Genomic DNA, 20,146 nt, shown 5'->3' on the forward strand with positions numbered 1-20,146 from the left:
ACAGGTGCAAAGCTTTGTGCATGGATGTGTGTGTGTGTAAATCACCATTATTCCAGAGTGGCTGGCCCTGTATTATTAATTCAGAAATACTGGGCTGGGGCTAAGGGCGGCAGCTGGCATTATGTGTGCATGTGAGTGTTTGTGTGGCCAACATAAGACCCCCTCCCTGATCATTTGTGAAGCCCCTATACTCTTCTAGATCAACAGAGAAGCACTGTGCCGTTTGTCTCCTTGAATGCCTGTAAACTTTATACACACCACCACACATACACACTACTCTGCAACCACAAATACACACTCATGCACGCATACACACTAGAGCACAATAGCTCAGCCCCACAGGCAAGAGTAAACAATCAAGTACTATACCCCAAGTATTGTCAAGAGCACCGCCTCCCCTGCACCAGTACTGCCCCCAACACACACCAGCCCAGCCGCGCCTCATTCAAAGGGTCCATTCATGTGCTGCACTGAAGGGCCGACAGTAAGTGCTCTCCACCTCACTAACTGCTGCTCTCTGCTCTCCTCTCCGTCCTGCCTGTTTACCTGTCTGTCTCTCCACCTGCCTTAGTGTGTGCCCATCTGTCTATTACGGTGAATTCACTGTGGGCATATTTAGCACAGCTCATTCACACACTTTTTATTATTTTCTCACTAAACTTTGTTCTTGCAACTCAGAAATTGCGATGCCAACAAATAACCAGAGAAAAGAGACTTTATTTAGTTTTTTATGTGATGAAGTACATAAGTAATATAGTTGTTTACATCTGAATTCAAGGATAATGGATATAGAGGGATGTGACAGACTGCAGTTCATAAAGCTTTTAAAATGTAACACTTATTCAATTCCCCTCACAATTACTCACTCCTCGTCGTCTGAACGAAAATCATATTTGTTTTGGTTCACCTGCAACTAAAACTTCCCGATGTCTCATAAAGACACCACAACTCAGTTCAATAAAAGACTTGAGCGTAAGCCTTAAAAAAATATTTTCAGGGTCTTGTGGAAACAGTGGCGCCCCAGTTGTGCCCACAACAAGAGACTTGTGCTTTCACAGGTAAGGGTGAAAGCAAAGTAAAGCTGTCTATAATTCTGTTAGAGACAAAAAGCACAAGACCTCAGATACCAGAATGAGCTTCCATTGGTAGGGGCTCACCCTAAGTTCTGCTCATGACAATGGCAAGAATAAACTAGGCGTCTAGTTTCGGTTGGACATGGTTTGGGCATCTCCAACCAGATGTAGACCCCTAGGCAGGCCAAGGATGCTGAAGAAATTACTTCACCTCTGCATTCCCATCCTCGGGAGGTCTGGGCATCTCTCCTTAGACTGCTGCCCCCATGACTCAACCTGGTTGATCAATGAATGGATGCCTGGATGGATGGATTGCTTATTTAAAATTTGGCAGTGTAAATTCAGGAAGTATTACAGACTTTGGGGAAACGAATCACAGTGTGATTGCAATTAGTGACCGCTTGCCTGTCTGTAACACCTTGAGGTGGCAGACAGTATATCACTTTAACTACAGCAAACACTTTTCTCTCTGTCCCTGGGAGCTGGTGCTTGTCATTTTGTAACGCCTTTCTGTCTAAGAGGCTGTTTTTGACAACTTGTCCACCTCAGCTGGCCAGCATCAGGCACTTAGGCCTCTCACACAGTTAAAAAGAAACAAAGATGGCTATATGTGTGTCATCTATACTGTAATCAGTTTTAGCCAATTACTAATGAAAATTAATCCTTTAATTTTCATTTAACTCAAAACATTCATATTAAGTATTAAATCTGCTACTTGCACTTCCTGAAAATTACAAACAAGATTAAAAAATACATATGCCAGACTAAAATCAAACCAAAGTTTTCACACGCAGTTATGTTAAAATTCATTCACTACAATGGGGAAAAGTTCCCAGTCAGTAACAGCTAACTACTGTAATTGCAAAAGAAAAAGCTTCCAAACAAGTGATCAATCAAAAAGTGAAGGCAACAAATCATTATATATGTCACTCTCCTAACAGTAAAGAGGAAATGATAGATGACTTAAGTATAGAAAAACTCCAATATACAGACAAAGAACACCAGCTAACAAGCAGTACGATTTATCTGACTTTAAAATATTTCTTGAGGTTTATAGTTGCACCAACTTGTTCAACTGTTTGCTCTCCGTGTCAAATGGCTCATCTGTTTCTCCACAGAGTATTTCACCAACAAAGACATACGCCCAGTGAAACAAAACGTTGGTGAAGGGAGATAAAATCGCATTTTTGGTTAAATACTTAAGAATATTTGTGAACTTGCCAGTCTAGTCCTGCAAACTACTTAATAAGCAGGCAATGTCCCAGGCCTATTCCAGCTCAAAATATTTTGTGGAAACACTCAAACCACGGAGCAATATCTGAATATGGCAGATGTTCGTCATCTTTTCTTCTCAGTTCTCCCCCTCCACCTCCTCTCATGCAGCAGTCTGCTGTTGAACCTCATGTTCCAGCCGCTATGCTGTGAGACATCTGCACCTCACTCACTGTTTCTTTCCTTTCTGTCTCATCTTTCCTGTCTATGCAAACACACACACACACACACACACACAGAATTCTTTGCTTGATGACAGATGGCAAGTCAACAATTGTACAGCGTCACTCTCTCAAAACACAGACACACACACCACATGTACACACAAACACAGAAACAAACACCACCTCCTTGTCCTCCTGTCCCTTTGTGTCCAATCCCTTGTCAAATGCCTTGATTTGTTTCTTACAGCTGAGAGTATGCATTAGTCTGTGTGTGTGTGTGTGTGTTTCTTTACCTTGGTATATTAAGCAGTAGTTTAATGAGAGCATGGTGAAGAGCGGGTCCCAGCCAGTGGACCATATGGGGGCCATTTAGCCCCCTCAGAACATTGAGCCAAGCCTTGCTGACATGATTACCACTGCTGTCCACTGCTCTACACTAGTGTCAGATTGGGAATGGGGAATTTTATCATGGACAGCTAATTAATGACTGGAGATTGGCAACCATAGATGGAGGAGTCTGAGGGAGGATGAAAAAATGTTGTCACTGTTTGGTGTCGTCTTCTTCTGTTTTTAGTCAGGCCAAATAACCAAGATTCTGTGAAACATGTGTATACCAATAAGAAAAATGCATGCAAACAAACATGTACACGTGCAGTAAAAAAAAAAACATGGTCACATTTTATGCATTTTTTCTGGTCTGCATGCACTGTACACCTTTATACCTTTATTAATGCATGTATTTATTCATGTGTGACATTTTCAGCGTGTCTGTGTGGCACAGCAGGCTGAAGCTAGTGGCTCTGTTAATCCCGTCAGGGACAGATTACAGGTGGGAAGTTATAAATAGACTGACTGACCCTTTAACCATGATCACTGTAACATCAACATGCAGCTCAACTATTAAGTCACCAACCCAATAGCCATCAGTCAGATTCAGAAATGCTGAATAAAAATTTTAAAAAGGGGCTCCAATAACCACAAAAACCTCTTTCCTGGCTTCTGTAACAGACGATGCTCTGTGGAGCTCATGCTCGGACTTAAAAATGAGGCAACAAAGAGCTCTGTGCTACAAATTGAAGAGAAATGCATCAAGGATGCTGTCCAGTTGCTTTGAGCAAACAGATGTACACCACTGTCGACCATTTTGGTTCTGCTGAAAACACCTTTGTTGTGTTATACACCTGATTTATTCTTGCTGCACCCAAATCAACTGCAACATCCATTTTTCCCCAAACAGGGGATAAAGAATTTCTTAATTCATCCTTATCTTATTTGAAACTTCAGCATGTGAAAAAAAAAATCATACAAGAATAAAATCATCACAGAGAAAAAACTGGGCACCAAAAATAGTTTCTAGGGAAATTTTCAGCATGGACATACTAAATAATACACACACTGTTACTGGAGCAGTAATCATTTTGTCAGCTGTGGTAAGCAACAGCCTGGCTAGTGTCGTCCTGTTGTCAGTGTGAAAAGCAGTTCTAAGACATACGATCAGACTGTGCTGTTCTATTATTTAAAAAGGCACAAACAGACAGTATATCTGATTATCTGTAGTACTCGATACTGGAGAGAAAAACTAGTTTGAAATGGAGCTGTACAAGGTCTCATTACAGGGTTTTATTAAATACAGTAGACTATTATTTTTCAGAAGTTTTAATATCATATCAAGCTATGGATTAAAATTTTGTCAAAACTGGAAAAGAAAAAAAAAATGGCCACATAAAAAGCCAAAACAGTCTCACTCTGGGGTAATACTTCTGTCAGCTACTGTAACACTTACATTAGCTGCTAGCGACTAGGAACTAATCTGTTGGCCCAAATCAGCCAAACCAACCCCCACTGTAACCTGCCTTCTCTAATCAACCCAAAGCCTGCTCCCACCAGCTCTCAATAACCTCAAGATGTTAAACCACACACTACCCTATTAGTCTAATCTGTGTTAGCACATTTAAACATAGATTCTGGTTTCCACTTAAACTCAAATTGCTTTGTCAAGTGAGGACAGTGCAGCTGCTGTCAACAGATCTTATTAAACTAAAGACACATCTCCAGGCTCCCTTTGGAACAAGGGAAAATACTTGTGGAGGAACCTGAGGCGTGTAGGAAATCTAGGATACATAAAGGTTTTTTCCCTTAAAAAAACATTGTCTGGGCTAAATTTGAAAAACGAAGCAAGCATTGGCAACAATATTCAACAATAGCCTTACTGGTGCAAGTGGCATAAACCATGTTGTTAAAGAAATCCATCATATAACATCTGTTAGTTGTTGGATTTGTGTTGCGTGACCATGAAAATGTCTAACAAGCTTGAGTCACATTCTTATATATACACAGTAGCACCTTTATATAAATGAATTATTAATTTATATATGTATTAAATTCTAACATTGATAACAAACTGTATAATTTGTTTAATTATTAGCAGCAGATGACAGACAATATGTTTAGCTGAGGGTGCTTCTGATCACACTTATTACTAATCAAGTGAAAGGAGTGATAATGTATAGCATGTAAGCAGGGTGCATTAAGCAAAATTTGGATTCTGACAATGATTTTCAGAGTAGTGATAAATAATAACTAACAATAACCTTGTGAAGTGTACATGTGTGAATATATGTGCATCCACCCACAGTGTGATCAAATGTTTGAGGTCAGCATATTGATGATCCTGAGCTGCAAACTAATCCCATTATTCAACCTCTCCTCCTTTACTCCCCGCTCACTTCCTCTGTCCAAGCTGTTCATCTGCAGTGATCAGCACTCCATTCATTGATTCACTCATTCATTTATCCAAGACTGCCTAACTCTACATTAATTCATTCACACACCCATCCATTACTCCAGGAGTGTCCTTGTGCATGGCTTTTATAGGGATGCTTCAGCCGATCTTACTGAGCTGACAGTTATATTGCTTCAGGCCATTGAGCTCACAACTCGCAAAATTTATCCGTGGTTATGCTGAGGCAGTGTAACGCTAACACAGACATAATCCAAAAACCAAAAAACATATATTCCAGCTAAACACAAAGTTATCTGTGTATGTTATCCATCTACATTTTGTGTCCACACGTGCTAGCTGCAGGTCTTTTTAGTTCACAAGTTGGCTTCCTCTGTTCCATATTGGCTCTACCTGTCACAAACTGTCTCTCTGCTGTTCGTCTGTAGGCTCTGCAGACTAGTCTGTCTGCACTGTGCTGTCAGTCTGTCTGACTGCCTGGCTGTCTGCCATTCTCTGCAGTGTAGAGTGAGTCATTCTCAGGACAATGGAGACAGTTTGTAAAGCCACACTGGAGCGTACACTTCCTCCGGATGTGCAAGAGGATGCCATTCATAACAAAGCCTTCACTGTCTGTGTGTCTACTATTGGCCTGTAGAATAAGTTTGAGAAAAAGAGGGGATGAATAATGGTACATGGAAATGAGAGAGAAGAGAAGAGAAGAGAAGAGAAGAGAAGAGAAGAGAAGAGAAGAGAAGAGAAGAGAAGAGAAGAGAAGAGAAGAGAAGAGAAGAGAGAAAGGCGACACAGCAGACAGTAGCAGAGGCAGCAGCGGCTGGTGATTGATATCAGAGATCTGGCACTGCCACCTGATCCAGCCAGCCTTCCTCCAGCATCACTGAACTCACTGAACTCACTGAGCCAAGATGGCTGCCTCACTGCACTGCACCCAATGAACCCCACAGCAGCCCAATGTATACAGTATAGCACGTACAGTTCCCAGAGGGATTAATTTTAAGAGACTGTACAAGAGGAAAGAGTGCAGAAAGGACAGGTGTGCTGTTCCTTATTGCAGCTCAGTGTCTCATAAGAGAGTGGTGAGATGCAGACAGGTTGCGTGAAAAGCCTAATGTGAAACTGCACAAGGACGAGTATGTACAACATCCCCTTGATTCTATCAACAAAGAATTATTGATCCTGACCACTTCATAGCACGTCTGTAACAAGACACACTCCACTTTGACATAGTTTAGAGATCAGTAGCTTTGAGGAAAGCCACTTCACTGGGGACAGATAAATGGATTTTCATAAAGAGACACATTGAATATCTAATGCAGCTACTTCCTGGGTTCCGTATTATGTCATTTCCAAACAAACGATGGAAAGATACAGGCAACGTGAGCAGCATGAGCAGAGCTAAAGATACAAATGAAGTTATGAAGAACAAACATTTTTGTGAATGTGTAGGATGCTGCAATGTAATTTAATTGCTGCAATGTAATTCAATTCCTTTTATAATATAATATCATAACCAATACACAATCGAGACCATATGTCCGAGCCTGTAGCCTCGTTTGACCTCTTGATTTTTCCCTCCATTATGCAGTCAAAGAAATCAATAATTTCCACTACAAAATTATTGAACTCAGAGAGGAAGAACAAAGAGAAGTGTTCCTTCCTGTGGTGATGATTCATATATTATTAAGATGACTGCATTCGAGAAAACATGGATGTGTATTTGTAGTATAATTTCTAGTTTCTTACAGCTTATGGGAATAGAAGTGATATGCAAAGAGGTATTTGAACTGACCTAGCCTGATGCCCTTTTTATATTTTTAATTCCTAGCAGAAATACAAGATTTATACTTTTAAATGAAGCTGAGTGAAATTTAAAGAAGGAAACATATTTTTTGCAAAAATTGCAGCATATATTTGCAGTATATTGTGTTTCCCTTCTGACTTCAACAGTAAGTTTTCATAGCATTTTCTTTAAACATTTTTTTCTAAATGCATCTATATTCTTTAAGTTTCATGTAAAAATAAATCTAAGTTGTTTGAAAAAAAAACCTGTATCGCTCCTCTACTAACTCTACTTTGATATAGTTTTGAGATTATTAGCTTTACGGAAGAGCACTTCACATGGGACAAAGTGTCAAAGAAAAGACAATGCTTTTCACCCTGTCCTCTCTCCTCCAGTGTTTCTCCTCCCTCCTACCCATCTGTTGTGCTGACTGCTGTGTGGGTTGATGCTGATGGAGGTAACATTATCCACAACTACTGTGTGACCTCTGTGGCCTCATATAGGTTGTCAGAAAGTAAAGTCCCAGCTTTGGCAGAAAAGAAGACAGGTATACTTCAAGATTTAGATATTAAAGCTAAACTAAAACAGCTCTGTTAGGCATTTAAATATTGATTGTTACCCACAGATAATCAACACAATACAGTGTCCTTCCAAGGTTACACTTGCACCTATTTTCAGAAATTAATAATTTATTTAAATATTTTTAAAATTTATAGTTGTTTTAATTCCATAATGATTTTGGTTTACTTCTCCATCTGTTCCTTTTATGACGCATTGTGTGGCAGCTTACGGGATTAATCCACTGTTTTTTTTACTTCCATTGATAAAGACATAATGCAGCCAAATGCACTCCCCACTCTGATTCAGTGAAAGGAGGAAGGAAATCATCATTGTGGTAGTGAGCGAGTAAGCATTCAAAGGCTCGGTCATCTAAGGACATGGTGCACTCTGTTTTTGTAGAGGTAAAGCTCTTGATGCTTATCTCTGGGTTGCAAGATTACAAAGATAATTCATCTTAACTTTGCGTAACTTTATGCTTTTATTACATTTACATTTCATTACGCTTTATTTTATGCGATCTCTTGTGCATTTCTTTCATGTCTTATGGATCTTTTACTCAGTGTTTATGAAACACTTTGTATTTCAAATTGGTCTCATTGTTTGAAGTAGAAAGGCAATACGGAAAGTAAGGATGCATCCTGAAGCTCTGATATAGTTACAGTACAGGTTAAAAAGGTTGACTGAGGTTGGTGCAGTTGGGCATACATATACAGATATAAGCTACAGAAATAAGTGTATACAGACACCAACTTGTCAAATAAACTCACAGGTACACATAGTCCCTTCGAAGTCCATGAGCAAGAAGTCATGACCGTCACTGATATTTTGAAGGGTAAATGCTTTCTCCTAATCAATCATTTCTAATTTATAAGCAGAGGAAAGAGTAGCATAAAACAATACATAAAAATCAGACATTTCTTATCATAGTTGTCTTTTAGCTAATCTGGTTAAATTAAAAGAAGACAAAACTGTCCGTTTTATTTATCCAATGGACATACATATCTACAACTTTAGAACAGTTATATCATCAGCAAACGTACAAACAACAGTCTTTATAAAGCTCTTTTATATCTGAACCAAGCCTGAGCTATCAGCAATCAGACCAAATAAAACAACAACCAAAATATTCAACCAACCTGCTTATTATTAAAAGAAAATTTCTGTACGCAAGCAGAGTTTTTCCAACTAATTAACATCAAGTTGTTTTTGATAGCAAGATTTTACCATATTGGAACTACATACTTAACAGCTGCTGTAGACCTGAACTGAGAGAATAAAATTAAACTAAAATGATCAATTACAAGATTACCAAAAATACAACCTGAATTATGGAATACACAAACAAGACTGAATTAGTAACAGGAAGACAAACACATCAGTACTCATCTAAGCAGAAACTATACACAAACCCAGCAGTTATTTAGGTATTGCTCTCATACTGACTAGAACAAAAACAGGAAAACTGTTTTTACAATTTTTTTAACTAGAGGTTTTCAAAGGCACTTAAGAGCCTCATTCCTTTATACAGAGAGATTCTAAAACTCCAGAGGTTCAGTGTTTTAGTCTCTGTGTCTATTGTCACTGTCACTCAGTTCAAAACAAAAAGACGTTAGAAGAGTTAGAAAGTACAGGCTCTTCCAGACAGTGAGAGCACAACTGAATGCAATCATATTAGCACAAAGTTTTGTGTATGTGGAAGTTTAACTTTCTGCATTGGCCTATCTTGCCATTTTATTTCAGCATAAAGCTGTTTAATGACTAAGACTGCAGTGTCTGCTGTATCACGACCTGGACAGTGAGTCAGCACCCTGACCTTGCTTCACTCCACACACAAACACAGAGAAAGATTTAGCATATGATGCAGACAAACATTCATATTCCTGACACAAACAAACACCCCTTCTTTCCTCCCTAACCTCTATCTCTCTCTCCCTCTCACTGCAAGCACTAGTATTGCTGCGTCGTGACTGGGGGCGATGTGTTCCTCTTAATATGCACAGACGACTGTCTGAGAATCATACTGGCATGTTGGCGTATATTGACAACAATTTGCCCCTCTTTTTTACTACCGTAATACAGATTGTTTTTGAGTGTCTGACACAGTGAGAGAGCGATAATCCAGTCCATGTAGTAGGAGCAGCATATACTCCTGCTGTGCTGTAGGCTGAGCCTACAATACCCAGAAACCTGCTGTCTGTTATGTACCCATGTCACTTCCTGTTCAAAAGTTTCTGTTACACATTCCTAAAACAGCATCACAGTCAAGAGGATGCTGCTCATTGGCCTAAAAGACTGGAAATCCCCTTGTTCTACCCCTGAAGCACTCCTTCTAAAAGACATTCACATACACTTAGTCGTATCCCTCAGGCAGACACACGACCCCATGAAATTGTGGTTTAGGAGAAAAACAAAAAAAAAAGTCCTGAAGTGTCTACCAGTCAGTGATGCATTCATCACAGAGCTACTCTATAGCACTTTCTTGGCCAATTCTGCCCAGTCTGGCCTTGCTACAAATGCCTTCTTTTGTGTTGTGACTACCACTGAGTGAGCATAAGCTGTGAATGTTTGAGGACAGGGAAGTACTATTTTTTGCCACATGTTCTTCAGCTATTGCAAAATTTTCCCATTTCTCATTCATTTTGCTATAAACAGGATGTGCTGTCAGTGAACCCCCCCACCACACACACACACACACCCTGACTCCACCCCAACTATCCCCTCAACCCCACATCATATGACTCCCAATGACACCACGCTATGAACTTAAAACTTCTGTTTTCAATAACACCGCAGAGAGACAGAACTAACTGGATTTCAGACAAGCAGAGACACTGGCATAAAAAAAAACAACAAATATAACAAAACAGAAAAAGAACACTACACACTAGCCCAGTAGATGTTGTTAAGTGCACACATATATACACTTGTGCATACAAATTTAAGCACATACCCATGCACAGTCCTTTCAGTCACAACTTGAGAGGGGCATATAGTGGCTTAGCAAACACAGCCAGGCAAGCTTATAATATACAAAGACACACACACTCATGTACAGTCTCATACTACATAATCAGACATCCATGTTATCACTCATACACAGACACACACACAATCGCAACACTCACATCCTCCCACCAGCACATGTGGAAAGGCACAGCCAGGCCCTCAGTCTAGAAAAGAGGCAGAGGAAAAGAAGAAGAGAGGAGGCAGAAGCACAGGGGAGGGGTGTAGAAGAAGAAGAGAGGTACTGGATGTACTTACCCCGTTTCTGGAGCCATCCCTCTCTAACGATGGTGACATCGCTCATGGTTCCTTCACGCCGAGTCTGATGCCGCTGCACGCCTGCTCCACTGAGAGAGAGAGAGGGAGGAGGGGAGGAGAGGAGAGGAGGAGAGAAAGAGAGGGAGAGGAGGAGGAGAGGAGAGGAGGGGGGCCGGCTCTCCCAGCCTCCGCGTCACTCTCCCTCCCTTCCTTTCCCGTTCACCCTCTCGTTCGCGCAGCCTCTCTCTTAGACACACACACACAAACACGCGGTGTGTATGTATATTGTACGTGTGTGTCGACTTGCTTCCTGTTGTGGCTTATCTCCTCAGCTCCCTCCCTACTTCTTCTCCTTCTTCTTCTTCTCCCCCTCCTCCTCCACCTCCTCCTCTCTCGTTCCCTCTCCAGACCTTCCTCCTCACCAGCAGTGACTCAGCCTGTAAGGAAGTGAAAGGAGAGAAAAATAATAATACAGAAAAAAGTAGAGATGGGTTTATTTTTCTTCCTCTCTTGCTGGTCCCCTCTTCCTCTCATAAGTCCTTTTCTGACAAGACAAACAACTAGTTATTGGGAGGGCTGCTTCCTCTCCTTCTCTCTCCACCCAATCATACACCCAGTTCCTCTTTTTATCCACGCAACACTCTCTCTGATAAACAAGATGAATTATTACAGAACTGTCAATGAAGCCAAAAAAAAAAAAAACCTGACACTGACTGCCAAACCAAAATCCCAGAGCTAAAGAACTCATTCATTCACAGATATGTCTGTCCTGGTTAGCAGGTTGTGCACCATACATAAGCCAATCTAGTGCTCTGCCTTCAATGTATTTCTGTATATCAAATAATTTTTTTCAATGTGTGTGTGTGTGGGTATGTGTGGGCTGATTTGAACGTATGTGGGAGGTGAGAGAGCTTCTCAGGACTGTGGAGTAGGGCTTGGTTATAAATAGCAACAACGGCAGTTAGGGATGCTCTCACGCTCCCTTTCTCTCTGCAAATCTCTGCACCTCTCTGTCGTCTCACTCCTGCTCTCCCTCCCCTCTCTTTGTCTCTCTGCATAGCTGCTGCGTTCACCTCAGATGCACCCTACTACACTGTATTACAAAACCCCGCAACGACACTACGCTGCTCAGCTTGAATGAAGATCAGCACCACGGGAGCTAGGCTAGTAGTCAATGCTATCTAGCTGGAAATCAGTATTCAGATCAGCTACTGTCTGCAATGCTGCAGACACTTGTGGGGTCTGCAGCGTCAGAGCGAATGCTGGAATAGACCCACAGATGCGCACACACCCTAGTAGGTGACACAGGGATTTTTCTTTTCTTTCTTTTTTTTAATACATTTTGAAGCAGCAGAGTCGTGACTAGTCAGCGAGCAAATGAACAAATGCAGACTAGTTCATCACATTTAGGTTTGTTGGTAATCAAAGCTCAGAGATTCATTTAATCAACAGGAGGATATCTACTTTCACATTTCAAACATGTCATATGTCTCAAATGTCAAAATGATAACTTTTTGTTCAACACTTTGGATTTAAGAAATTATAGCACCTGTTTTATGCCGTTATTTTGTTTAATTATTGAAAACAATCAATAATGTACATTTTTGCACCTTTGATAATACCTGAAAATGACCTTGGATTTGAGGATGTTTAATATTTTACCATCCAAATACAATGTAATTAGGTATGTGAGCAACTAATCAATCAACTAATCAACTATACAATTAAACTGGAGTTTCTAGTCAGCATATTCACATTTTATACAGGTACATCACCAGCCAACTGTTGGTTTTAAGATTTTAGGCAGCCACCTACGATGGCTACTGTCCTGCCCTGAAGTTGTAAATATCACATCATGGTTCTGCACTACTTTGATCTAAATCAGTAAGAGGCTGTGCCAGAGCAAAATGGCAAAGACCACTCAACCGTGTTCTGCAAAGGTGCACGGATGCTAACCTGTAAGAAAGTAGGGTGCTTACGCTAACACAGTAAACATCGGCCACTTTAGTGTCGAATTGCCACATATTTCAGCAAACTTAGAAATAAGATTTGATTATCTGATTATAAAGAAATACATTTTTGTTTTCAAACAACTTAAATGCACATAAAGTGTGTGTGCTCTCTTATTTTTAGACTAGTTAAATAGTCAATTTTTTACCCCAGCACATCTAACCTATTAATTTTGTTGGCAAATATATTAACCCTATGGGAACATCTCTTGCTGTAGTTTTAATGTTTGGAATTTATTCATCATACTTTTTTCTAGTTCTTAAATGTCTATTTCTGAAATGTCTAAAAATTAAAATCAATCAAATTCACACCATAAGATAAGGTGCTTGTGTTACAGAAGACAAAAATCAAACATTTAATTTACAATATTACTTATTCAGATGGTTCCTTTTGTGTCCTTTTGTTCAACAGAAAGAGACCTCGTTCTTGAAATCCAGTTGATATTTGTGAAACTGAGGCATAAAGACTATCATAATGGCACTACTTTAGAAGAGAAAAATAAATGACTTTCAGCCCTAGTAATTACATCCAAGGGGATAACATTCTTTTTATAGACACTATACAATTTTGGATTAAGCTTGTTATTCAATAAAGCTTTGGTTAGCTTCAACCTTAATCTGTGAAGCATAGCCTGGACTGAGTTGAGTTGAGGAGAGGAGAGGAATGTCCAGACAGTGGCAACCCCTTGTCACTAGGGTGGCTGTTGCTATGGTGACATGTACTGCAATGATGAACCAACCATGCCAGGGGAAGCACCTGCCAGACAACATTTATTTCATGCCCTTTCATTTCAGAGGCAACAACAAAGACAAAAAAAATACAAATAAGGAAAAGAAACTTTAAGAAAAGAGAAAAAGACTCAGTGGAGGCAGACACATAGCGAGTGGCAGCATTCAACGAATATGTGTTACATAACAGCAGAACCCTGTTTTTATTATTTACTTTGTTTTGCAGAAGTGATGTTCTCACTATAATTTTGAGATAGTGTATCCAAGAGCATCAGTTGCCACACCTATAGAAAACAATGTGCGTTCAAAATAATAAACAAACTTACTACTTAGTAAAAAAATTTAATATATAAATTTAAAATATTTTTTCAGTATATGAGCAATCTCAATATGAAGGGAATATTATAGTTTGCAAGCACAAGACACTACATTGGCATGTATACTCCACAATGCAATGTAGTGATATTGATGGACGAGTAAACTGGGATTTAAAGCAAATATACAATTTTTCCATTTTTAATTTGTCTATCCATAATTTAAGTAGTGTTACCATGGAAATGCATTTCTGAAAGAGTGACTTAACTAAGACAAGCTTAGAAGTGCATCCAAAAGGATAAAAACAACTGAGATTCACTCTTAAGTTTGTTGAACCATGATATTGAGTACATAGAGCACAGTATGGGATTTTGAACTCAATGTAACTAGAAGAACTATACTTACAAGGTGTTGTAACTATACAACACCTCTCAGCACATATTTGGGCAATTGATATAAAGCATTATCTGAATTAAGTTTATTGTCAGTTCATTTACGGGGACATATAAATTGCATCTCTATAATCACCAGTAAGTTCCACCCCAGAATAAAGCTTTAAATTGCTTTTTGTCCCCAGAATTATACTTCTTCCAGGGACATTGAGGGTTGCTTGAGAGCTCTGTGTTTCTCTTTTAACAGTCTTTGCTACAACTGAGAACTACAGAATACTTGATGAATTCCCCCATAATTTACTCTGAAATTGTGATGAAAGTGGAATAATTTCAACACTTTATAAGCTCCATCTGCTTTAACTTTGAACTGGAACACTTTCAGCTTGACGAAGACTAATACAAGCAATGCCAGTTCTTACACAAGTTAAGCTATCTACACTGCTCAAATCCCCACTCATGTCTCTTAATATTGCAAAGGTAAGAAACAGACCCAAATCCAAATCCACAGGTCTGCCTTAAACAATTTAATCTTTGTTGTATTTTATTTAAAAAAAACAAAAAAACAGATCACATTTCAGACACCAGCATTTTCCAACCACTGTTCAAGGAAAGAAAGCTAAATATCTTTCTTGTAACATACTAACAAGCATACCTGCAAACAGGTTTTTTCCCCAGGTTCTCTAATATTTCAAGACTCTCCTGGCAAACTTCTGTATTTGGCATGACCCGCAAACTTTCTACTAAAAAAAAATCAGCAAGTTTTGTGTTCCTCTTATGTTGCCCAAGTTGCCAGACTGTCTATGAAACACAGTCTTCATACACACAACCACACACTACATAGAACTTCAACCATCTGGCAGCAAAACCTGGCAACACACATCCCAATTCATGGGTCTGTGCAGCTAGTCTCTGCACAGGCAAATTCGTTCATTGCTGAATTACTAGCTGGCATCCGAGCTGTTGTTTCACCACTTATCTCTTCTGATTGTGAAAATACTGTAAAGACTAAGACCAAAATAAATAATTGTGAGTTGAGGTATACATACTACTCTTCAAGTGTGTGTAATAAGGACTGGTTTACTTCAGTATAGTTGGAAAGAAAGTTCACCGATCCATAACTCATAACAAAAACATAAAAACATAAAAATTCATATAAGCTAGCCAAACAGCACTGGTCTCTCTGTTCAGCTGACTGGAAGATGATATCAAATGAGACTGTGTAAGTCAAGCATGTTGAACTGATTCCCAGTCTCTTACCCACAGTAAGGAATATAGTTTATTAATTTAACTCTGGTGTTAATCTGTACTCAATATCAACAGATACCTAAGGTATTAAGACAGAAAAAGTTATATCACTAATTGATATAAATTTAAACAGTAATAAGGAAGAATGTCTGCAAGTAGATTTTTTTGCACTACTACGATAGAAACTGAAGCCTAAGTGGAAGAGAGTCTACTGTACTCTAAGCAAAGCACCAGTACACGATATACAAATATATAAGACTAAAATATGCACCATTACTGGTGTAGCTCTACAGAACAAGTCATCTACAAAAGGAGATATACACTGACGTCGCAAGCTATCACTATTCTTTAGCTAATTCTATATGTAATCAGCTCATTCCCATCAAACTCAGGTCAGGACAGTACACCTCACCTCAATTCACCTTTCATCACCCTTCCTCACCCACAACACTGGCCTCATGAAAACTCTGGCTGACATCCACAGCAGCAAATCCACAATCTAAATTCCTAAATGAAAGCCAGCCTTTGGCAGGACCTCAAGTGTTACACTCTGTTAACACAGAAAGTGCTTTAGGTGTTGTTGTCCCCCCCCCCCCCCCCCTTAGATGGTCTGTTTAATCCGGATCTGATATGAGAAATTCTCTTCTATTTTAATCAATGAAGCTGCCTTCACAGGCTACTTAGGGTTGAAGTCTATTTTCTTCTCTTCATAAGCATTTAATGATGCGAGGGTACATTCGATGGCGAACACTGCCAATACACAGGTAAGCACACTACACTGATGCTTCTGTATGAAGTGCTGCTTTCATTAGAAGAGACGGAAAATAAAATTAAAAATAAAATGATTAGTCAATTGTTGTACAAGTGCTTAATCTTTTGCATCAAGCAAACATGCTGAGGATGGTTATCAGAGTTTCTGAAATGTAAGTTCTTCCTTTGTATGAAAAGCCTGAGATGTGGAATGTAATGTAACTGTTATTTATTTGTTATTATTAAATGAAAGTAAATTTAACTAGAAAGTGAACACATGAGATTAAATGTTTGTGTCTAGATCTGTGCTTTATTTTCTATACAAATCCTATCAAGCTGAGTGTTCACAGTGCTAAAAGTCCTAGACCCAAAACTGGCCTTGGTACACAAGTGTTTTTTGATTTTTGTTGCGTTCTTTGTTCAAAACAGTTCAGGTTTAGGAACTTGTCAAGGTCACTTCTCTCTTCTTTCACTAACCAACTGAAATCAGAAGGAATGGGACTTAAAATATCAGCTCTGCAAATAACAGCAAAGGAGAAAAACTTGAGAAGCCTTGTGTAGCCTAGCAACAAAAGGTGCTGGACAGATGCATTTGATGCACTAAAACTTTCTCTATATATGTACTTATGACTCTCTCGTTTACTCCTCACTTCAGCAACTGGTGAGAAAACTTAAAACTGAAACTAGGTTTCTACTTTAGAATCAACAATAAGACTTGTTCAGTTCAATTTAACTCAATTTTATTTTTATAGCACCAAATAATAAAAACAGTCACCTTGAGGCACTTTAAATTGTACGGTAAAAACCCTACAATAATACAAAGAAAACAATCAAACGACCCCCTGTGAGCAAGCAGTTGGCAACACTGGGAAAGAAAAATGCCCTTTTAACAGGAAGAAACCTCCAGCAGAAGCCGGCTCAGGGAGGGGCAGCCATCTGCTACAACTGGTTATGGGTGATGAGAGGAAGACAGGACAAAAGACATGCAGAGATAATACTAACGAATGATTAAATGCAGAGTGGTATAAAAAGACATAGTGAGTGATGTTAGTGCATCCTGGGAAGGCCCCAGCAGCCTTGGCCTATTTTATCGTAACTAAAGGTGGATTCAGTGTCACCCAGTCCAGCCCCCGCTCTATGCTTTGTTATAATGGAAAGGTTTGATGGTGGGTGGGCGTTGCAATGTGCAAGACTTGTTGCTTGAAATTTTATGTCATTACTGGATTATGGTATTGGTATGTTATTTATATGCATGCATAACCTCAATGTTCACATATGCTGGATTCTGCCTATTATAGAAATGTATAGACTTAATTTTTCCATTAATGAAATATTATTATTATTTTTTACTATTATTGATACATCCCTCGTTTGAACCTCTGGTCAGATGGTGTCTTTCTGTACTGAGATCGCATGTTCGTCCTCCCAAAGTCTAAAGATATGTTTGTTAGGTTAATTGCTGGATCCAAATTGGCTGGAGGTGGGGATGTAAGTTAGATAAAGTGCTTAAGTAGATAGAACAAAGTGCTTGTAGTGTAAAGCACTTCAACTGGTCATTGAAGTGCTTTACACTACAAACACTTTGTTCTATCTACACTACAAGCAAGAGCAGAAAAGTGCTCTATAAATTAATTTTTCCTTTTCATTAGAATTCATGTACTAACCATTTTTCAGACTTTATGTAAAGAAACTATTAAATCAAACAATTAAAAAAATATATACTACAGTTAAAAAGTGGGTCAATATTTAATGTTGAGTGTTGCAATACACATACTAAACAGAGGCTATTATGTTCAAAACCAAAGTAATGAATATGCCGCGGTGGTTACCTTATCGCCACTCAGTATCTCTGTGCATTTGATCAGATATGCGTTTTGTTTTGCTCTAAGTTTCTTGAGAGTTTGCATTAAAAAAAAAACCATTGCAGGGGAGCCTTTAAGGTTGTAAACTGACATTTTGGTGAAAAGGAAAAGTATATTCCCTATTTACATTAAGGAGAAGTATATGGAAAGAAACAAACCAAAGGATTACATTAAATTGAACAATTATAATCAGTTTGGGCCTAATTAATTGACCTAAGTTGTTTAAATTAAGCATTTGTATTAGACATGCGCCAACTGACCGGCCAGGCACCAAATCGGTCAATTGCCAGTCTTCTCAGCTCAAAACCAGTGATCGGATGGTCAGCCTCCCATATGACCTATTGCAAGCTCAGAGCCAGCAGAATCAGTATGAGCAAAGAATCAAAGCACTTTTGAAGAAAATTATAAAAATGAGTAATAAAAGAGAAAAGGGTGAAGTTACAAACATTAGGTAAATAATACAAGTGCCTACCCTTTGTCATGTTACATAAATCTGGGGCACCTACTTTTCTTTCATAGGGTAAGTTAAAGGTGGGTAAAAGCAACTCATTTTCAGTTTATTATCTGTACATCTTTCCAGTAGCAAAGCATTTTTTTTATTTTTTTTATTTTTTGAGAGAGAGAGAAGATTCTGTAGCCTTATTGCAGTTTGGGGATTTTTGTAATGATCTCTTTGACATGAAGATAATATTTTGTTCTGATAAAATTCTTAAAAAGAAAATAAGAATCAATAAAAATTGGTAAGCAGGTTTCCTCTAATTTCTATTCTGCTTGGGCTCCTAAATCGATTATAATCCAAATATCAGGCTCCAAAAGTAAAAATTTGCAACACATATTGTTTACTAATTCAACCAGCACTATTCCCATTATTATCAACTGGATTATCTACGAGTGTGGCACACCCTCTTAATTACTTGCCGTAACTTGTGTAGGCAAATCGAGCCAGGCCTAGTCTGCCGTTTCTCTGCATACCGCGTACATGCAAATCATCCCGATATACTGCTGCCTCAAACTGCAGTGATGTATCCAGCAGGTAGGATGAATATGATTGATTAAGACACACAGGTACCACCACTGCAATACCTGCGTCACGGGGATTTGAAACAACTGACGCATATCACACGCAGGCAGAAAACTGCACGCACGATAAACGTTTAAAAACACTACTTTTTATCCCCCGCCTCAGTTTTCCCTTGTGAGCGGTCAAACACACCTCGCTAATGTTATCACGAGGCATTATATTACTAGCTTTAGCGTTGCTCGTGCCGTGTTTACTGTCACAACAGTGTGGCTAGCTAACAGTATTACCTGTAGCCGCAGGTGCGGTAGAGGTGGTGGTGTGTGGTATCCCTCTTGCACCTGCTGTTGACAGGACGGCTCGGGTTATTAATTATTTTTTTCCACGCTTCTTAAGTGAGGAACACTAAGCTATCCTGGGACTGTAAGCTAAGAAACCGTCGTCGGTTCACGTTACGAGCCGATGCAGAAATAATCGTTTGCAGACACATCAAACGGATTTCCGCGGAGCTTTCGTTTACCGCAGCCAACGGTTGTTTTGACTCTGGTGAGGAAAACCGGTGACGTCACTCAGGGAAACGGCAACCCCATTTCTGTTATGTCCCCATCCCCCCCCACCCACATTCTCACACACACGCACGCGCGCGCACTCCCTACCGTCTCGTCTCGTTCTCCCGTTTTCGATTTTAACGGTTTCAGTTCTGTGTCTTGTTTTCCTTCCCTGTGGAGCTCTCTCATCATCTCATCCCAACACCCCGTGCGTCTGTGCCGGCTAATAAGCCAAGTATCGCGAGAATTAAGTGCTTAGGCGGTTTATCTGCGAGATAACTGAATCACAAACCCAAACATATCATCAGAAATAAGATGTGAGACAGACTTTATCGATCCCAGAAGTTTGGTGATTGTTGTGTCACAGTAGTCAAGACATTACACAGCCTATGACAATAGCTTAAATAAAGAAGAACAGTATGACAAG

At 39.3% G+C, this 20,146-nt stretch overlaps 1 protein-coding gene across 5 annotated transcripts in view; it reads right to left on the minus strand.

The window, feature by feature from the left end:
* The window catches only part of akt3a (AKT serine/threonine kinase 3a), a 55,310-nt gene extending 35,374 nt beyond the window's left edge, over positions 1 to 19,936 (minus strand). For 3 of the 5 annotated variants that reach the window (XR_014894809.1, XR_014894807.1, XR_014894808.1), the window contains exons 1-2: positions 19,462 to 19,771; positions 10,852 to 11,288 (exon numbers count right to left, since the gene is read on the minus strand). Coding sequence is in view for 2 of the 5 variants with exons in the window: in XM_085296436.1 (XP_085152562.1) it covers positions 10,852 to 10,897 (46 nt within the window). In the remaining 3 variants the exon portion in view is untranslated. Of the gene's footprint in view, positions 1 to 10,851; positions 11,289 to 19,461; positions 19,772 to 19,827 lie in introns of those variants that run through there. The other 2 variants (XM_085296436.1, XM_085296435.1) reach the window with 2 other exon arrangements.
* Positions 19,937 to 20,146: the final 210 nt, after the last annotated feature.

The sequence above is a fragment of the Mchenga conophoros genome, linkage group LG13 (genome assembly GCF_057382185.1).
Source record: "Mchenga conophoros isolate Kocher_MC1m ecotype Shallow Benthic linkage group LG13, M_conophoros_male_GT1.1, whole genome shotgun sequence".
In the NCBI taxonomy this organism is placed as follows: domain Eukaryota; kingdom Metazoa; phylum Chordata; class Actinopteri; order Cichliformes; family Cichlidae; genus Mchenga; species Mchenga conophoros.